The sequence below is a fragment of the Castor canadensis genome, chromosome X (assembly GCF_047511655.1).
Source record: "Castor canadensis chromosome X, mCasCan1.hap1v2, whole genome shotgun sequence".
In the NCBI taxonomy this organism is placed as follows: Eukaryota; Metazoa; Chordata; class Mammalia; order Rodentia; family Castoridae; genus Castor; species Castor canadensis.
Genome location: NC_133405.1, coordinates 56,438,837 through 56,459,452, shown reverse-complemented (window position 1 = coordinate 56,459,452; position 20,616 = coordinate 56,438,837). Strand labels below are relative to the sequence as shown.

The 20,616-nt window shown below is 35.6% G+C and overlaps 1 protein-coding gene across 4 annotated transcripts in view; it reads left to right on the top strand.

The window, feature by feature from the left end:
- Positions 1 to 19,381, top strand: part of Diaph2 (diaphanous related formin 2) — an 879,521-nt gene extending 860,140 nt beyond the window's left edge. For all 4 annotated transcript variants that reach the window (XM_074062667.1, XM_074062668.1, XM_074062666.1 and 1 more), the window contains one exon: positions 14,761 to 19,381. In XM_074062667.1, coding sequence (XP_073918768.1) covers positions 14,761 to 14,825 — 65 coding nt within the window. In that variant the 3' untranslated portion in view covers positions 14,826 to 19,381. The remainder of the gene's footprint in view (positions 1 to 14,760) is intronic.
- The last annotated feature ends 1,235 nt before the right edge of the window (positions 19,382 to 20,616 follow it).

The following is a 20,616-nucleotide window of genomic DNA, read 5'->3' as shown; positions in this document are numbered from 1 at the left end:
ACAAATGTATACATAAGCCTTGATATATGTATCAATGGTCATGACACTAGTTACTTATAAAGTGATAATGTAGGCTATGCCAATGTCAACTCTTTTTTTTTACTATACCTAATTAATGGAAACGAAACTTTATACCCAACTTTAAAAAATAATGGCAGAGTGAGCTTCATTGGCTACTTTTTAAATGAAATTGGTGATGACATTGGAAATTACCATAAAATAATATTTTTGCTATACTGGGCTCTTTTAGAATAGAAACTTACTCTGGACACATTTAAAAGCAAAATGAGATATACTCCTTTTTGTGTGTCTGTTCATTCTTTTCTATTTGTCTTTAACTAGCTTAGCACCCTTTTGAGCAGTGCCTTTTTATCACAAATCATGCCATGTTTTAGTTACTAGCCAGCTTATGAATTGGCTGCCTCTAGGGGGCCAGATGTCCAACATGGTCCAATCAGCAGCCACTGTTGGGTGGAGGGAGGCTATGCAGTACTTCTTCCCTCAGTTGAAAAAATTTCAAGGAGGACAGTTTCAGCAAGAAATGATGTTGGGCATATCAGGCACAATAACCTGAGGTAAATGTTTTTGCTTAAGGAAATATCACCACTTTCTGGGTCATGGAAAATGCAAGTGTAAGTTATATTCATTGCCTCTACTTATTCCTCAACCTTCTGCAGTCTGGCTTCCGCTCCTCTTATTTCACTGAAATTGCTCTCATTAAGGTCTCTAATGACCTTCATATTTCTAAATCTGACAGTTTTCTGTCTTTATTTTATTGCATATTTCTACAATATATAACATTATTGCTTATTCCATTTTTCAAAATATCTGCTCATGGTTGGTTTTGCACCTCTCTGAATTTCTGCTGTCTATATTCTTCATGGATTCCTCTCCCTTAGCTTATCTCCTAAATGTCATCATTTTCCAGGATTTCATCATCACCCACTGCTCTTCTCACTCTATATACTTCACTGAGAGATGGTTTCAATTATCATCTATAGATGAGTCTCCCAAATCACTCTTACTTTGGCCAGGCCTTTCCTCTGAACTTTGGTCTTGTAATATTTAGAGGCCTGCTGGAGAGCTCCTCCGGAATGTTTAATAGGCATGTCCAACTTCACAAATCCCAAACTGAACTCATCATCTTCTCCTTGATGGAACCACCATCCTCCCAAACATATAGGCTAGGAATTTTTGACTTGTCTTCAACTTCTTCCTAGCCCCCATATTCAGTTAATGCTTTTTTTTTTTATTCAGTGCTAGGGATTGAACCCAGGACCTTGTGCATGCTTGGCAAGTGCACTATCACTGAGCTCTATATACCTTCAGCCTATTCCCTAACTCTTATCATATCCTGTTTTGAATTCATCTACTACATGATCACCAAGTTGCACTACCTTACAATTTCACTCCATATTTCACAACCAAAAGCTGTAAAATGATACACAATATCAATATGTTGTCTTGCCATAGTCTGTTTCCTTTAATCAACACTGACTTATAATCATACACATTTTTTTCTCCTCATCATAGTGCTTCCTTTTCCTAGAATATACTTTTCCTCCATCATCCTTAGCCTTTAACACTCAGCTACAACATGCCTTCTCTCGAAAGCCTTCCCAGAGATGCCTTCCCCAAGACTTGACTGAGTATTCCTTTTCTGTGCTCCTAAAGAGTATACCCCTAATCTTAGCACTTAGTTCCACTGCATTCTTATTGTCTTTGTATGCTACCCCTATTTGAGTGAGAACAGCATGAGGCAAAAGGCTGAGACTTTTCATTTTAGTATTTGGGGATACAATGTAACCTAGATTATCAAACCAATTTGCTGAGAACTATATGGCAGAGTACAGAGGAAGCCTTAAGACATCTCTATCAGACTAATTTTTAAACCAAAAAGACCACAAACACTACATAATACTTGCCTTGAAGAAAGAGGCTGACTATAATCCCATATCCTTCTAACACTATACCAGGCACATAGTCACTGTTCAAGAAAGGATAGTTGAAATAAATTGCAGGCCTGTTTTTGGACAGTGGGAATTATGCCCAACATGGAAACAGATTCTGCTTATGAAAGCAAGGCTCCCCATCTTTGCAGTGAGTAGGCCACTCAGGAAACCATATTAAAGGTCCTCAGGTCGACTGATAAATCTGCTAGGAGGGAAAATGAGTGACCAGTTTTACTAGATGCATCTTTCAAGCCAGGCTCAAATCTCTAGAAATAATCTTTTCCACCCTAAGGGACAAATCTGTCCAGACAACTAGAATTCTAAAACAGAAAAGTAATAGAAAGTAGTCTGGCAACATTTCTATGCCCACTAGATGACAATAAGAAAAATAAATAAATTGTTATAAACATTTTCATTGCTTCCCACGGGCATAAAAAATATCACAGTCCATGATGACTTGTGAAGTAAATACAGTCAGAACTTTGATAAATTCTGATTTCCTGGCTGATCATTATTAAGTCTTTTGCTTTTTTAAAATAGGGTAATCTGAAAAGGACTATTATAAATATTTGTTTGCATCTTACCTCATTGTCCTAAAAGAGGCAAAAAAAATGTCATCGTGTTATAATGAGGCTGAGTAAACCTTAAAAAGTGTGAGCTCTTGGGCTCTCAGAGTAGCTCAAGTGGTAAAGTCCTGCCTAGCAAGCATGAGGCCCTGAGTGCAAGTCCCAATGCCACCAACCCCCTCTCCCTCCAAAAAAACCAAAAAAGTGTAAGATCTTGCTGCTAGAATCTTTGGAATTTGACTCTTATAAATAAAAAGCAATGAGCTTTTATTCTGATCCATTTACATTATTTAGTTCTTCGACTACCCTGTTAAGTAGGTCTTTAATATTGTTTTCATGTTCACAAAGGGGAAACCTAAATTTAGGAAAACAGCTATTAAGTGGCAGAACAAAATATGAACCCATATGGCCATACGCCAAGAACTTTGACCTACCTATCTATGACACAAAATTGTAGGTATCCATTATTAACTTCAGAGAGCTTTTCGCTTGAGGCTTCTCAAATGATGTGTGTGTGTGACTGCATGTCTGTACACACCTATACTTCACAACTATTAAAAAAATCAATAGGAGCAGGTACAAAATTATCTCATTTAGTCCTCTTACAACCTGTAGTCTAAGTACTATTGTTATCTCCATTTTGCAGATGAGGAAATCTGTATTGAGAAAGGTTCATTTTGCAAATAAGTAAATGGGAAGGGGGGCCTACTTAGAAAAAAAAAGTCTAATAGTCTACATTAGTAAGTTCAAAGACTACTACATACAGCAGTTAGCATTACTTTACTCCATTATCATATTACCAGTATAAGTGGTGATTTTTAAATGGTGAATTATGCTTAGTACCAAATTTTCCCTCTACCCCCACATAACCACCACTTGCACTATATTGAAAAAGTAACTGATAATTTATGCCTTCCTGAAAATAGGTCAGTATCATTTACAATCAAAGGACAAAGTCCTTTTCTATTTTAATTTGTTATTTGTAGACAACATGTTGCAAAGCAAATTTGAAGTCTCATATGATTTTATCAACAAAGTAAAGCTCTCGCCAGATGATGTAATGACATGCTTCCTTCTCCTTTTGGATTTTTGCCCATCTTTTTGGAGTCAATCTTTTGAAGAGAGTCACTTTCTAAGCGTTGAGCTTTTAGAATTTAGAATGTAAGTTAGGTTATATGTCTTTATAAATAACTGTATGAAGGGAAATTTATTTATGCTCTAAAATTTGTCTTTCCCTTTAGGGGACATTCTATGACCTTTACTTAGGCAGGGAAGAAAAAATGGCACCTGTATTCTATCCTTTTTCCCCCCTTTCCATTATAGTATACTTAGTGGTAGTATAATCAACAATGAATTAATTCAGAGATTATTGAATCCTGGACTGCTCTCTCTTTAAATTGAAAATGGGATGTGCTCTGTAGCTGAAGACCGAGAATTTAGCATCATATGTAGATTTTCCCCTAGTTAATTACATTCAGTGCCAAAAAATTCAGGTACTAGGGAATAATGAAAAAGAAAAAGCATAACCTCATTTAGAGATAACTGCTGTTTTTATTGATATTTATCCTTTCAAACTTCTAAAATTATATTATAAATTATGTATTTTTTCACAGATAAGAATATGACCTTCTCTTTTATAACTTACCTTTCTTATTTTATAATATGGGTCTCTTTCTCCCCAATACATATAGATCTATATAATAACTTAGATTGGCTGCATAATATCCCAGTATGTGTAGGTTATATCCTCTGTGTAATCCCATGATGGCACATGGGCTATTTATGATTTTAGTAAGTATAAACAATGCTACAAAGAGCATCAAAAAAGTAGCCATTTATATTTATACCTTTTTCTGATAATGTGAGGACTGCCTTTATTCCAATATACTTAAAAATCAGGAATGATTCTTTGAGACTTATATGAGAAGTTGCAAGTTAGTAGCTCTTTTCATTCACCTATATCTGGCAGCCAGATTGTGCATGGATTGCATCAGACACTAAAATTACTAAGGTACTTCTGTCAGTTATGAATATGAAAGTGAGAGGCTGTGTTTTAACTATGTCCTAATTGCTCATATTTAAAACAACTGTTGGCTGCTTCCACCTTAAGGGACAGTTTATATTTTAAAACAATGGCACTGGCAGCTGCTGAAGTGTTGGTAATATTAACCACACAGGTTGCCTTTGTCCGTACAACTGGTTAAGCAATTAAGCACAGGATAGCATAGTGAACACTCCTAATGGGAAACACCTGTTTATAGGCTCTTGCATCCTAAGCTGTAGGTTAAGTGTCCTCTCTCCTCAAAATCATAGGCAGTTGTGTATTTCTATGATTTAGTCCTTTGTCAGATGGAGACATCATCCAGGGGGAAATACTGCCTTTTCCACCTTACTACTGAGACTAGTGAGGTTACTCCCCCACCCCCAGAGACCTGGAGCTACTTAAGCTAGTAAGTTGGACTAACTACTCCAAAACATCCATTATCAGCAAGAAATAGGTAGCCCAGAACCAAGACATGGTTGGATATGTTAAAAACAAGAAGAGTAGATATATAATCTTAGAGTGATTCAGAAACAAAAGCAGATGACAGGTAAGTGTATTCTAGGTCAGCACATCAGCAACAAAGCTCAGGCAGATCACAAACAACTGCCACAGAAAATGACAGAGGATTGTCCATCATATGATCAAAGTTAAAGAAATGGCTGATGCTGAGGATTTTCAGTCATAGGCCCTGTGCCACATACAGAGTAGAGAGGCACAGAGATGACAGGTGGTAGCAATGAATTGACACTGTAGCCCCAGTGCCATTTAACATACAGTTTATTCTGCACCAACCCAAATGGCTACTCAGGCTCTCACCCTGCCAAGTACTCTGGGCCTGGGTCACTGTAATTTCAGCCTTCATCACTTCTTCTACTGTCACTGTTGGTAGTGCTATCTAGGCTTTAACAACAGAACCTCACCGCATGACTCCAGAAAGCCCCATTTCTGCTGATTTTTGAAGTAGAACTGCTGTGTTGTAGGTAAATGCTTCAAAATTGCTTTTTTTAAAAAATAGCATTAGTATTAAAGCACCCATTTATGGAACAGATACCACTGTATCTTAGTCCTCATAACTATGAATGTGACAGTGCATTTCTTCTCATTACATTTTCTTCTCTTTTTCTTTTTTTTAGGGAAAAAGAATTAAAGTCGTATAGATATCTCCTTTTATACATTCATTGCTTTTCATGATCCCCTCTCCCCTACCAATAGTAAAAATTTGGTAATTGAATGACCAGCAATATAAGGAGCTAAAACTCATTTTTTTTAACTAATCAAAAATTAAGATCTATCTTTCTATTTTTTCTGGTTAAAATCCCACCTATCTTTTATGGCCTAATTGGGATAAAGTTTTCCCTGATTCCTCAACTTTTGCACTTAAGGGATATAATTGTTCTCTACTCCAAACTTAGAATTTAGTTTCATGTTACAGTTTTTGCTACATTTATGCTTTCCACCCTAATAATGATAAGGGTGCCTGTTATGGAACCCTGAAGATACTTTATACAGTAACAATTTGTAAGCAGATGGGTAGACAGAAAGAAGTTTTTCCCTGTAGTAATAGCAAAATAGCAAAATTTCCTCCGTGTAAGCAGCATAGCTGAAGGTGAATTCAAGGATCAGTTCCTGATTCATTGCTAATGATTGGATGATTACTTAATCAACAGACAGTATTTAAGAAACTGCTATGTATATGGCTCTATGATAGACCCTTTGAACAGCTCTCTTACAGCTTGTGTGGTTTCTGCTGGTATGCTCTTCAACACAAGTTTCACTTGTATAATTTCCTTGGGAGCTTTTCCCACTATTGTCTAACATTAATCATATATTTTTATTTGTCACCGTTTACCACGTTTTCCAGATATGGAGGTGTCCTCATTAGACTTTCAGCCTCGTAGAGAGAAATTTTGCCTAGTAATAAAGCAAACATAATGCATGGCTAATGTACAAAACCAAGGACTTTAAAAAATCTATTCACTCACTTTGACACCGAGTCCAAAGATAATCAATAACAAGTTCTATAGCAATTGAAATACTGAACAATACACTGATTTGTTTTTTTTCCAACATATTTTCTAAAATCCTTTGAAAGACTCAAGTTATCAATTATGTAAATGCTAGTCATTTAAATCCCAAGAGGTTGTTGTACATGTTTTAAAAATATCATGTTAGTGATAGATAAAAGTAAGCATTGTGCAGTTTCTACACTTGTAGCTTAATACAGATTAAGTTTTTAATGGCGTGAAGTAATATTATCATACTATGTGATTTTACTTTTATCACGTATTTCAATCTTCCTAAAGTTACTATAATTGGGTTTGTTTGGTAATGTACCTTTATATTACTACAAGACTTGATAGTTTGCAAAATATGAGGTTCATAATAGAGATAGAGAGCAGAGCTGCTACCTGGCAGGGAGGATAAGAAGAAAGTGAAATATAGAAAAGTGATTTAATCTCACTACTGCAGTTTTGTAAAATATAATTTGTTTTTCCCCTAGCACAGCAGAGTTTCATGCTGATAACAAGCTACTGAATTAATAAATCCATTGCAACTATTGAGACTTTTCCTTTAATAACATACGAATGCTGAGCATTAAGAAAAGGAAAGGCATTCTTTGTACATGTGTTACCTCTAGCAGATCTACATCTCTAAGCATAGGAAAAATACCAACATCATTACCATAAGCAATATCAATGTGAAAATAATTTGTGCACCTCAATTAGAATACTGTATTTTCCACACAAAAGCATGCTATTTCCTGGAACACATTTGCTTATTTTCCAATCGGAAAGACATTTAGGGGTCTATTTTGTTATCATTATATGTGCTTAACTCCAATTATACTTAATGGGAGTTGTGTGTCTATAGTCACAGTAGCCTCTGAACCATTTTAACATTATTGCTTTCCATTACCATCCTCATTAAAATAACTTTCCTCTCTTCTGCCAACCTGAACTACCACAGTAATCTGGGTTTCTGTTTTCTTTGCATGGATTTATTTGTATGTGATGAAGGATATAGATTATATATCCTTCATTGGCCCATTTCAAGTCTTAAAAACATTACAATGTCATTGAGATTAGAGTAGGGCTAGAACTGTTTAATTGTTAAGCAGAGGTAATAGATTGTCTTTTAGACATGCATTGTTGCACAGCACCCCATGTATATAATTCCATTGGAATACAACAGTTCAATATAACTTAATACCTGTGGTTTCTAATAGATGCCCACATTGTGTAACATATTATACAACATATGAAGAAATAAGGTTTACAAACTAGAAGCACTAGACTCAGTCAGCAGCCAACAAAACTATACATTTAATTCCAGTTATTCAAATTTTTGACAAGGCAAATGAGAGTAAATGTATCATAAAGTGTCTGGGCATAATCAGCAATGCTCGTTTGGTTAGTGCTGGACTCTGCTGTATCTCAGAAAGAAAAGTGGTCAGCTGTCAGCAAAACAGATTAGAATACTGGAAAAGAGGTTTTCAAGAAAACAAAGAACCTGAAGAGAACTCTTAAAAGCATTGTTGGAGGGGCTGATGGTGATAAAGTGATTGGCTTGCATGTGCGGGGCCCTGGGTTCATTCTCAGCACTAAATTAAAAAAAAAAACTCACTAAGGAACTTAGCATCACTTGAGTTATAGTCACTTAACAAACGGACATCTGCATATTTTTACTAGGATCAGCCTAGGAACTGGGTTTATTTTTCAAGCCATGTTATTTTTAAGTTATTTTGTGATTGTAGCCTGATGTATAGTGTCAAAATGTGCCTGAAAAGTACATTTTTTGTGTGTATGTGGTGCTGGGGATTTAACCCAGGGCCTTCTGCATGTTAGGCAGGATCTCTACTACTAAGCTACATTCGCTACCAAAGTATATGCTTTGGATGAAAATTTAAATTTTGGAGGTTTAGCTCCATTGGATATTAAAACATATTACGGAGCCAACATGGTGGTGCATGCCTGTAATCCCAGCTACGAAGGAGGCTGATGTAGAAGATTTATAATCCAAGTCCAGCCCTGGACAAAAGCATGAGACCCTCTGTGAAAAATAAGTGAAGCTAAAAGGTCTGGGGAGTGGCCCAAAAAAATTCTGAAGTTCATACCTGTAATCTCAGAATTTGGAAAGCAGAGGCAGGGGGATCATGGGTTAGATCCTGGACTAAATAGGAAGCTCTGGGACAGCCTGAGCTATGCAGTGAGACCCCATCTCAAAAAACAATCATGTTATGAGGCTCAAATAATGAAGTTAGAAGGTGTTGGCTCAAAAATACCAATTGGAACAGAAACCCTAATATAGATATTTTAATTTATAATAAAGGAGATATCATAAATAAGTATAGTAATTCATGATTATTTTACAAATTGTGCTGGGACAGCCCAGGTTCTTTGATAGAAAATAAAAGAAACAAAGAAACTTATCTGATATCGTAAAACTACATAAATTGCAGATTGTATTTAAAAAGTCAAACCTTAAAGCACAAAAAGAGAATGTTTCTCAAATGACTGTCTAGAGAAAGACTTTCTAAACTTAAAAACAAAGAAACAGGTCACAATATAATAAATGGATATATTTAGTTACATAAAAATGGTAAAAATGAAACCATAAATTCCTAGTAGCCCACAACACAAAAATAGGCAGTCAACAAAGAAAAATATTTCTAATTTATATTTCATTTTCTATCTTTTTTTATTGTTTATACATTTATTCATATGTGTATACATTTATTCATATGTGTATACATTGTTTGGGCCACCTCTTACCTCTCCCCCTCCTCCTTCCCCCCTCATCAATTTCTATCTTTAATATGTAGAATTCCAAATAAAAACAAAAGCAAAAATCAAACACCACAGTAGGTAGGCAGGCAAAGGAAATGATCAGCATATAAAGGAATAATAAATGGACAGTAATATATGAAAAGTTCTGCCTTACTAATAGTTGAAGAAATGCATACAGAATGAATGATATGTCATCTTCAACTTTTTATATTAGAACATTTAAAAAAGATTAATCCTAACAATGAGATGAAACAGACAAACTCATGTACTGTCAGTCGGATTTAAATTGATATAACTGTTCTAGAATACAGTTTGGACTTAATTTTTCCATACCTTAGCAATGCTACCTTTACACATTGCATATGTATAGATGTGAAGATAAGATGTTAATTTCTATGCTATTTATAATAGCAAAATATTAGGATCAGATTAAATGTTCTCTATAGTAGAGAAATGGTTAACTGAATTGTGGTGTATTTATGTAACATAAAACGAAGAGTATGTGGCCATTAAAATCATGTTTTCAATATCATGTTCCAGAAGTTTAACGACATAGAAAATTTCTATAATAAAATATTAAATGAAAAAATGGAACACCAAATTGCATACATAGTTATATACTTAGAGCACCTGACGCTTTCTTTTACTTTTTTAATATACTATTCTTGTAATAGTGAAGAGAAAGAGTCTGGTCAACTAATAGGGAAATTGGCCGTCTTCTACCACAAGATGAGGCCCAAGCCTAATTTGGCTGCCACCTTCCAGTCATTTCTAGTGAGAAACTGTGTCCAATTCAAGATTCCTAAAATCACAGTAAAATACATAAATCAAATAGTTTTGGAGACAAGGGGAAAATGTAAGTTCATATGAAATGATTTCAGTAAAACAGCCTGAAATAAATTCTTTTATCACTGTTTGAGATGCAAATAGCTACTCAGTGGACATTTCTGAAAGCAACATAAAATTTTCATGGTTTCCTTAGCATAAATTATATAGACCCAGACATCCATTCGCTCTCTTTGCTAGAAACAGTGCCTACCCATAGATGGGAAATCTGTCATGCCATTACTTTTGAAGATCTTTGGAGTAAAGAAAGCTTAACCTAAATCGCAGTTTCTTTTACTTCATTTTCTAGACAACTAATTTGCAATAACATGGGATATTTTGAAAAACAATCCTATATATATATATATATATATATATATATCAGATGTATACTTGGTTTAATGTATCCTGTTCTGAGGGACTAGTGTATTATATTAAATCAACACTGATATGTGTACATGTGCATGAAGCACCAGGAAGGAAACAGTTCTTTAGACCACAACAGAGGGACACCTAACCTTTAGGGAAATGAATAATTGACATGGTCTTTTTTCACAGTTTTTTCAATCTCAACTTGACTTCTCATGCAGTATGCAAGATACAGCCTTGTACCTTGGCATGCACTCTCTTATTAGAGGATTAATTGCATACTCTCAGATTACTTGAGTCTTCTAGTCTGTCTCATGCCATGTTGTGGTCAGGTTGTATCTAGACTGTGCTTAGTCCTATTATTTCTCTTGACAGCATTTTCAGTAAGAAGGAAATTAATGATAGAGATTTAGGTATGGATCTAAACTTAAGGACATCAGGTATTCATGGGTGATGTGCTTTGTACATAGTTGCTGAATAAATGATTGCATGAATGAATTCTAGAGCAATACAATGACTCTAATCCATTCACTGCAAAGCTCAGGAATGTTTTGAAACAAATGCCAAATGAATTTATGCTTTGAAAAGGCATGAAGCTTTTTGCTCTTATGACAGTAGAGAAAGCCTTGGCATCAGTTTGAGCAGGTTAGCCTGACACTCAAAGGTGCAGAACCATGTTAAACCTGGGTGTTGTAGTTTTGTACTTTTTATCCCTTTTGGTGAAAATTTGAATACTGTTTTTGTGTTAGCCACCTTTGCTACATAATGTCCACATTTTCATGTAACTATATCCTTCTCTTAAACTTCATTCTTTGACCAAGTCAGTCTCCATAGTATCAGACTTCGTTTGGCTTCATGTGAGGCATATTTCAAAAGTAAGTCTTTGATGACAGTCTACTGGGGTTGCTTACCAAACTGTGATGGATTTGAAAGGTATATTTTGAGATTGACATCTCAGGCTTCTTGCTGCATTAATCCTCGTATTTACAATTCATACAGAAGTTCTATTGGTTGGTCTAATGAATTCTTAGACCAGGAGGATGTATTAGACCCTATAGACTTTCTTATTCACTGTGATATACTAGTCCATGAATTAAGGAAAAAGAAGTATAGAAAGAATATGACAAATCATGTTGCCCTTCCTCCAAAGAAATGTTTTCATACATATAATTGTACAATGTCCTTACTAACTATATACACATAGACAAATCCCACCCCACATCTTTCATCTTTCTCCCTTTCGTTTCAAAAAATATAACAGGAAAATTAGAAAGGGATACTACTACTCATTAACAAAACCATCCATATTATCTCAAGTAAATATATGTATTTTGGACTGGAAGTATGGCTCAAGTGATAGAGTGCCTATTTTGCAATCCCAAGGCCCAAAGTTCAAACCCACTCATGCACACACACACACACACACACACACACACACCCAAGAAGACGTGTTTAAAACTACTTACTTTTTTGTATGACAGACCTTTATTTTTGTCCTCTAAACTACATAGTATCAGTAAATGTTGGGAGAATAAAACTAGTTAGAAAAGTAAATTTGCCTCAGACTGGGTTTTGTGAAACTTTCAAATTATATCACACAGGCACCTACTTCCTCCACCTATCTTCAAGCAAGAAATGCAGTCACTCTCACAATTACCAAAATTACTCTGTCACCTCAGACAGCAACAATATCTTAACACTTGTTCTTATAAATGCAATGCCAACTTATGGAAGCATTAGTGTTTAATACCATAAATATAAAAGTTGTATTTCAAACAGTTCATTCAGTGATTTTTTAAAAATTTCTAATTCAAAGAAAACATGACTTCAAGCATGAAAAGTTGTCATCACTGGATTGCTAGACATTAGAGTGTGAAGACGAATAGATGGAAAAATATGGCATGTGTGTATATATATGCATATATATGTTTTTATGATATCTTCTAACTTCCACTTGTGGCTTGACCCATGCAAGTCTATACTGTGAAATATATATTTTATAGATAAATTTGTTTTCATATAAATACAGAGAACTGGAAATAAATCAAAAGATCCAGATCAGCAGTAGCTGCTGTTGTTTCTAAGCCATTTTTTTCATAAAAAAGATTGTAGGTTGACATTTCGAATAAGTGGTGACCTTTACAGAATCGCTTCTTCACATAATTATCTCATTAACTCGGGGACCTATTAGACTCCAAAATGGGGGATGGGGTAAAAAGGAGGCAGGGAGAAAATCTAGAATAATTCTCTTTTGTGTGTGCCAAAAGCTGGATTTGGGTCCTGAAGCAGTGTTCACTTTGCCTTCCAAAAGCTTCAATGCCCTTTCCTCAGTTTGCTTTGACTCAAAACTTTATTTCCTTACATCAAATGCTACCAATAAGTTGCAAATTGATGTGAATCCTCACATACTGTCATTTAATGCATGCTGTGAGGCTGGGTTTTTGGAAGTGGTACTTGGAGTAGCATTCCTGGAGTGAAGCATGGATCCCTGTTGACTTTAGCATGTAGTATCCCGAGGGCACAAGCCCTTTTTCAGCTACCACAATCCTGTGGGAATTCTGCCATCACTCTCACATCTGACAGCTTTAACATCAAGTACTTACATGCTAGCAATGACCTCGGAACCATTATAATATAATCTAATTTGTACATGTTTTCTAGGAAGTCCCAAACCAATCTATACACAAACCAGTGACATCTACATAATAAGCCCTTTAACCAGGAATGTTACCTTCAAATTTAAGCTGAATTGTGATCTATATCACATACTAAATAATGGATTCTTAATGGTATCTTCAAAAGGATACCCAAATAATCCATCACTCAGATATATCTTTAAGTATAACAAATGCCTCTTGCTTTCTCAACTTCCAGTGACATAGCATTTTGCAGCTCTGGGTAGGCTTTAAGCGTATGGCTGGTTGGCTCAGTGTACTCACAAGCTGGTGTTAATGAGGCCAAGGTCACGAAGGCCAGTTAGCTTTGCTCTGTATATTGACCACAGACTACCAGGAATCAGTCAAGAGATACTGCACAGACAAGAAAGGCACCATGGCAAAACCTCAGAACTTCTCAGTCCATCCTCCCCATGTGAGAGGCAGGATGTGTCCTTGGACATCATCATATTAGGGAGGAAGTGAGTAGCAGCTTGGGAAGCCCCAACATCTACCTATGAACAAAGCAGACCTGACATTTAGGCATTAACTTTGCATTATATTCCCCCATCATACCATTGATTTGCTGTGTAACCTTCCTCACTAAAGCAGAGATAATGGGATGGAATGAAATGGGCTTACCTCCCGGGGATGTTGTGTGAATTAGCAAATTAACGAGTGTAAAGTGTTAACATTTATGTAAGTGCTGGTGGTTGTCATTATTTCTAGGGACCTAGTTCATTCTAAATAGAGAATCTAAGTATATTATGCTTTTGTCAGAAAGGGATTTTCACCCACATCAATTGCATTCAAGCTGAGCATAAAATAGAGGTGATAATAACATAGTAGTGATCGTCACAATGCAGAGTTGTAAACCTTTTTCCTATAAAAGCAAAAACTATTTTCTGCAACTTTCAGTGCTTTAAAAGTTTGCTTTCCAAGCTTTGTGCCAACAGTTATCTCTACAGTGATTATTCTTCCTGTGAATTGTGGAGGGAATGGGACCTAATAGGTCCCATTCATTATTCATTCCCATAATAACTATATAATGTATTGAATTTGTTTACATCATACAATCAGGCAAACTCGGTAGCTGCTTTGATTGCTACATATTGCAATCATTGTAAAAAATAAAAACTTTTCTGCTCTGCTCACACTGGTGTCCTCTAGAGGTAGCCTACAAATTGAAAACTCATGGGGAATGAAGTGCTTTCCAACAAAAGGCACTGTACATAGATCCTTTCAATTTAACATCTTTACCAAGGAATTTTGTTGTTGCCTGCTATTTCCAAGGGAACTGTGCTTGAGAGAATTCTTCCATTTCTTTTATCACTCTGACTTTGCTTACCAAGAAAAGTCATTTATTGCTGATTGCAGAACTCTTAAACTCAGCCAGGCAGCTGCTGTGCGAACTTCTCAGATCTTGGCTCCTTGTTGCTTATTTACATATTCATTTGCAGTGAATTTTCAGGACTGTTTGAAAACCTCTTCGACCTGACATCCTGTAATAGCCAACATCTAAAGCTCACTGTGGTTTTGGTTCTTTTTCTCTTTGTCTTACAGATAACAGACGAGTACCTTTGGAAAGGTCACGCTCTCGCCACAATGGAGCTGTCTCATCTAAGTGATTCCTGATGCCAAAGAATATGAAAATATTGAAGTAAACAAAATCATACATTTTGAGAAGAACAAAACATGCACTCAAGGGTTGGAGTGGAAATAAGTGCATTTCTGTAAAGGTCAATCTAAGCTGGATGAAGTAATGTGTGTAAAACCATTGCAAGACTCCTCCCACAATTATACTAAACTAAACATAGCTGTCAGGATTACAAAATGATTATTCCACTCTTGTGTAAAGACATAGATTATTTGTCATGGTGTGCAACCTGACTGAAGTTGAAGGTATAAGAAATTGAAGAGTTCTAAGACTTTCAAAAACATTCAGGCTGTCAATTTTAAATCTGAAATTTCTAGGTTACTCCCACCCCCCCTAAAAAAAAAAGAAGGAGGAAGAGAAGAAAAGGAATGGACAGAAAGAATTATTCAATGTTTGCTTTCATTCCTTATTATGTATATAAAAGGAAAAGGCTAAGAAAAATGTGCATGTTAATGATTTAGAGAGGTGCTAATATTGCACACACTGTACAAGAAGCCATTTGGGGAATTCAAAGAAAGTACTGCTCCACCCCAGCCAAGTTATTTAGAATCTTATCTCAAGTGAGAGCTGATGGATTCATCTGCTTTGACTGAAATTAAACTTATCATTAGTCTAGCGTTTCAGCATGATATTGCAAGTACTTATCATTGCTAAAAATAAACCAAAGTTTAACAAAATCAGTTAGGAAAAATGACTTAAACTTTATTTAAAGAGGCATTTTCTAATTATGCATAGATATCTACTTTATACTAATACTTTATATGGCTATTTTTGAGAAAAACCTCACATTTTAATGTTTATGCTAGGAATGAACCTGAACATTTTAATACCTTTATTTAGATTTTAAATGAAAATATTGATTCCTATTCCGTGGTTTATTTCTTCTCTCTATTGCTTCTTTTTCCCTTGACTTCCTTGAAGGCAGGGAATAGAGTTCTAGAAGACTTGAGAGGAAGGAGATTTCTTTCTGCAGGAGGCAACAGAAAACTGAAAGGTCAATTGTTTTATCTCCCTTTCTCCTCTCCTTGACAATTCCTCTTTGGTGGTTTGAAGAAGAACAAGAAAGTCTATGTATGTATGTATATATGTGTGTATATATTTATATCCTTTCTGCAATGATTCCACATACCAGTAACAAGTGAACTTTTTCATCATACTTACATACCGTATATTAACAAATTTAAATGATGCTGCCAAAAAAACTGTCAGAAGAAAAACAAGTGCTACATTTTTCTTAAATAGATAAAAGAGTGAAAGTTTTACTTAATATGTCTATTATTTTAAAATATGCATTGAAATAATTGGTATAACTTCTGTAGAATGTAGTTTTACAATTAATTCATGCAGATGATTGTGATTACTGTAACAGAGTTCTTATATGTATATTTCTTATGTAGAAAATCCTATTTCTCCTTCTCCAAAGAACATTGTAGACATTCAGAGAAAAGAACAAATGACTGCCTTGGCAAGTCACTATCTGAGATAACATAAACAAGTAACCAATAGTTCACAGTTTCCTTTATATAGATATGTAATAATTTAAACTGTTGCCTTTTCCTCCTAGAGTGTTATACTTCAAAATGCTCTGAAGCTGCTACAGTAGAGAAATCAAAATTAGCAATATATGAGATTTTCCATTTTTTTCCTATCTAAGCACACACACACACACACACACATATGTTTAAGGACATTTTAATTTTACAAACTATTTTTTAACAACTACCACAAAAGTTTAGTTTCTACTAATTTATGTAAATAACTACTGTGTGCACTTTTGACTTTACAAAGTCATTTTTCAAATCTTTGGGATATGACATCTTCAAATCTTTTGATAGCTTTTCAGGCTGTAGAAAAATGGTTTTAAAATGACTGAAACTTGGGAGCATTTACTATGCTATTTTATCAAGCTGGTCAAGGTTGAAATACTGATGCCTATCACCTTTTCCAAATGTGAACTTGCCTTATTTTCTAGTTTGTGAAGAAGAATGAATGGAGTACTATTATTGATAAATTATATATTTGTATTCAGAACAATCCCACATGCTTTTCACAAGCATCAGAAACCTTCCAGGGCCCAATAATTATGTTTAAAGGATTTGCTTATCCAACTTATAATAGTCCTGCTCTATCCACTTGAAGTTTTCTTTTAGATTGAAAATTATTGCCTAAAGAGTACATAGTGACATTTTCAGTATAAAATCAAATTATACTAGCATATTTTATTACTGCCACACATGGGAAGTACTGTTTATATAGATTGCCTTCAGAATGCTACAGAGAGAAAGTACCAAACCCTTAAAACAGTAACAAGTTGTATTAGTTTCCTCTGACTGCTGAAATTAATAACCATAAATCTGGTGGCTTAACAGCACAAAAGCTTGAATTCTATATGTCAGCCAGGTCATGCTCCCTCCAGAGGCTATAGAGGTGACTCCTTCCTTGCCTTTTTCTGCTTCTTTTCATATCCCTTTCTGATCTGCATACCTAATCTCCTTCTGCCTTCTTTCTAAGGATGCTTGTGGCAACATTTAGGGACCACCCGGATTAATCTAGGATAACTTCTTCATCCACAGATCCTTCATGTAATTACATCTGTAGGATCCTTTTTTCCAGATAAGATAATATACAGGTTCTGGGAATTGGCATGTGGACATACCTTTTTAGAAACCTCCTACAGTCACTACAGTCTACTCTGTGGCCCTCCAAAATTTATGTCCCATGTGTAAAAATGCATTCTTCCCATCCCAATATTCCTCACTCTGAACCTATTATAGCATCAATTCTAAATCTGAAATCTCATCTAAGTATCATCAGTTCCAAAGTTGCTGTTCTCATCATCTAGATCATCTAAATCAAGTATAAGCGAAGAAACTCTGGCTATGGTTCATCCTGGGATAATATCCCTGTCCACTTGTGAATCAGTGAAATGAGAAAAAAAAAGTTGTTTCTTCCAAAATAAAAACAGTGGACTAAAAATGAGATAATGAGATATTCCTATTCCGAAAGGGATGAAGTAGAAATAGAAAGGAGTTGGCTGTCCCAATCACTTTTAAAAAACAGCCAAACAAACTCTCCTTAGGCTTCAGTTCCTGGCAAAAGTCCTCTGTGTCTCAGGACTCCACTAGGTTTGCAGGTCTTTCCTCTTGGGCTGAGGATTGGGCCTTGGTCTCTTTGCTCATGGCTTACACTTCTGCCTTTATTCTCATGCTTGGGCCCCTGCCTTTGCATCCACAGCTCTGCCCTTTGGGTGATCCTTTATCTTGAAGGGTAGCACATGTTTGCAGCTGAGTAGTTTTATTAGCCTGTTTTCTACCCATAGAATTTTGGTAGTTAGTCTGACAGCCTTCTCTCATTTTGTCCTGTCTCTGTCCTGAAGGCCAAGCTAAAAGTGTTTCTAGTGATAAAACATTCTCAAAAACCTTAGGAAGGATCCCATATGTGTCATGTTGATTTACATCTTTAGAGAAGAGGGTCCTCACAGATCTTTCTGGGACAATCCCATCTCTGCTCTTGGTTTCTGCTGAGGTGGTTTAGTGAATCCATCCATGAGTTTAATGCTGAATCTCTTCAGCACTAGCCAAAGGTTGTCAAGCTACATCCTTGTCTTTATCCCCAGGGCACACTTTCCTAACAACAAATCTCCTAATTTTAGCATCTTTTACTATCTGAATAGGGTTAGAATTTCCCAGATCATTTCCCTTGGGGCTTCTGACTTCATATCTCTCTTTGCTCTGTCTTCATATCATCTTCTGTCTTCTGTGTATCTAATCTACCTCTGCCTCTCTCTTGAAGGGTTTGTGTGATGGCATTTATGGCCCACCCTGATTATCTATGATAACCTCCTCATCTTGAGATGCTAATTTAATTGCCTCTTCAAAACTTCAAAGACCCTTTTTCCATATAAGGTAATTCCACAGATTCTGGGGATTAGAATATGAACACATTATTAGGAGAACCATTCAGCCACTACACTAGTCATTGCACATAAATGTACTTTATACTCTTTAAAATGCAACCTTGGTGCTCAAGCCAAATTTCAGGTTTTCTCTAAAACTGTTAATTGCATAGGCTACTGCATGCTTTGTTGTTAAATGGACAGAAAGGTTATTCTGAATTTTGGTTGATACTTTTGCCACTAAGACCAATTACCTTGAAAAAAAAATCATTAATCTCAACTCTGTGTATCTCTTCTGCCTCTTTTATGGAGTCTTTAACCAAATGTCTTCTATGATTTATAATGCAGGTATATAACTACCTCTGATACAGAAGGGTTCTTTACAAGCTTATTTTAGATATTGTGAATCCCTCAGCTGAAGGGAAAGGTGAAAGCAAAGACTGCATTGACTGGGTATTGAGGGAGATTGTGTCCATACCAAGCCACTTTGACAAAGTATTTCAGTAGTAGTAAACTGTAGATTTGTGCTCTTTCCACCTTGGAATAAACACCTGTCTCCAAGCAGAACCAAGAATGATTTGCAATCTTTATATAATGTCTACTTATTCAATAAAGTTAAGATACACATTAAATGTTGTGCTTCCTGTGATAATTAAGATTATGGATGGATGAAAGGGCGAAAGGGCATGAACTAGGAAGTGTTGACAGGATATGTGCACATTCTAGGAGAGCTTTTCAACTAAAGAGACATTCAAGAGTGTTTTTTAAGGACCTGGTCAGGTAGAGATCATGAGATCATATACAAAAGCTCACATACTTGTGGGAATCATGAGGTTTTCCTCTAGTATTCTTTAGCACTGCTTGCCAGAGTAATATGTACAACTAAAAAGTCTAGAAAAAACAGAAGGGTGAGTTTCCTGCTCCAGAGAAACTTTTTACAGGAAAGGTTTGTTTGTCTTTGAGTACAGTTCTGAAACAAATGGGCTTCAAGTGCTCAGATGTTAATCTAGAATAAGTAATGAAGAATTGTAGGTTATTCTCTTGAAGGCTTTCAAAATAATCTTTCATCATGGGTGGTTGACTTGCAGATGAAAGGTTGAACAATATAATAACAATCTCTATAAATGATATGATCCCAAACTTGCCAAATCCATTGTTTCCCTTATAATAGTTTGCTCCAGCAATCAAATACATTGGCTTATTCTCCCCCATCAGACCCAAATAGACAAATTCTTTATAGGGAGTCTGAAAACCATAGTATCCGCAACTTGGGGAATACTATGATTTGAGTTTAATGCCAAGAGTTCAAAGGAAAATGGAAATCTGGAAATTGATATATATGCAATGCATGTAACATGCTATATAGTTTTGATTTATGATGAAAAGAATACTATAGCCAAAGATCCCATTTGCAAACTGAATGTATTTAGATGTCTACAGTCCCAGTAGTGACAAAATACTATAGTTAGTGTCCATTGCAGAGAAAACAACTTGCAAATACATGAATTATGCAGATCATAACTTTGTTCCTACTTCTTGGAGATTAGCCAGAGTTCAATCTTTATCCATGATGACCTTCTATCTTGGCTAATAGAGGTTCAGATAATATTTTCATCTATATCTTGGCAAGTTGAGGTCCAGTCAATATTTTCACCTTTTTATATTTATGAGCAAAGCATAAGAGGTATTGCCATATTATTAGACAAAGCAATACTAAATAACGAAACCCTCAACTTCTCTCCTTTGGTAAAGCCTCCCCCACTGCCACCCCCCAGTGTGACTATTCTTGTCACTCAGGGAAGCTGTTTTATTAGGACATAATTATGAATTAAGCATAACTCATGCCTTCAAGATCTCACAGTCTATT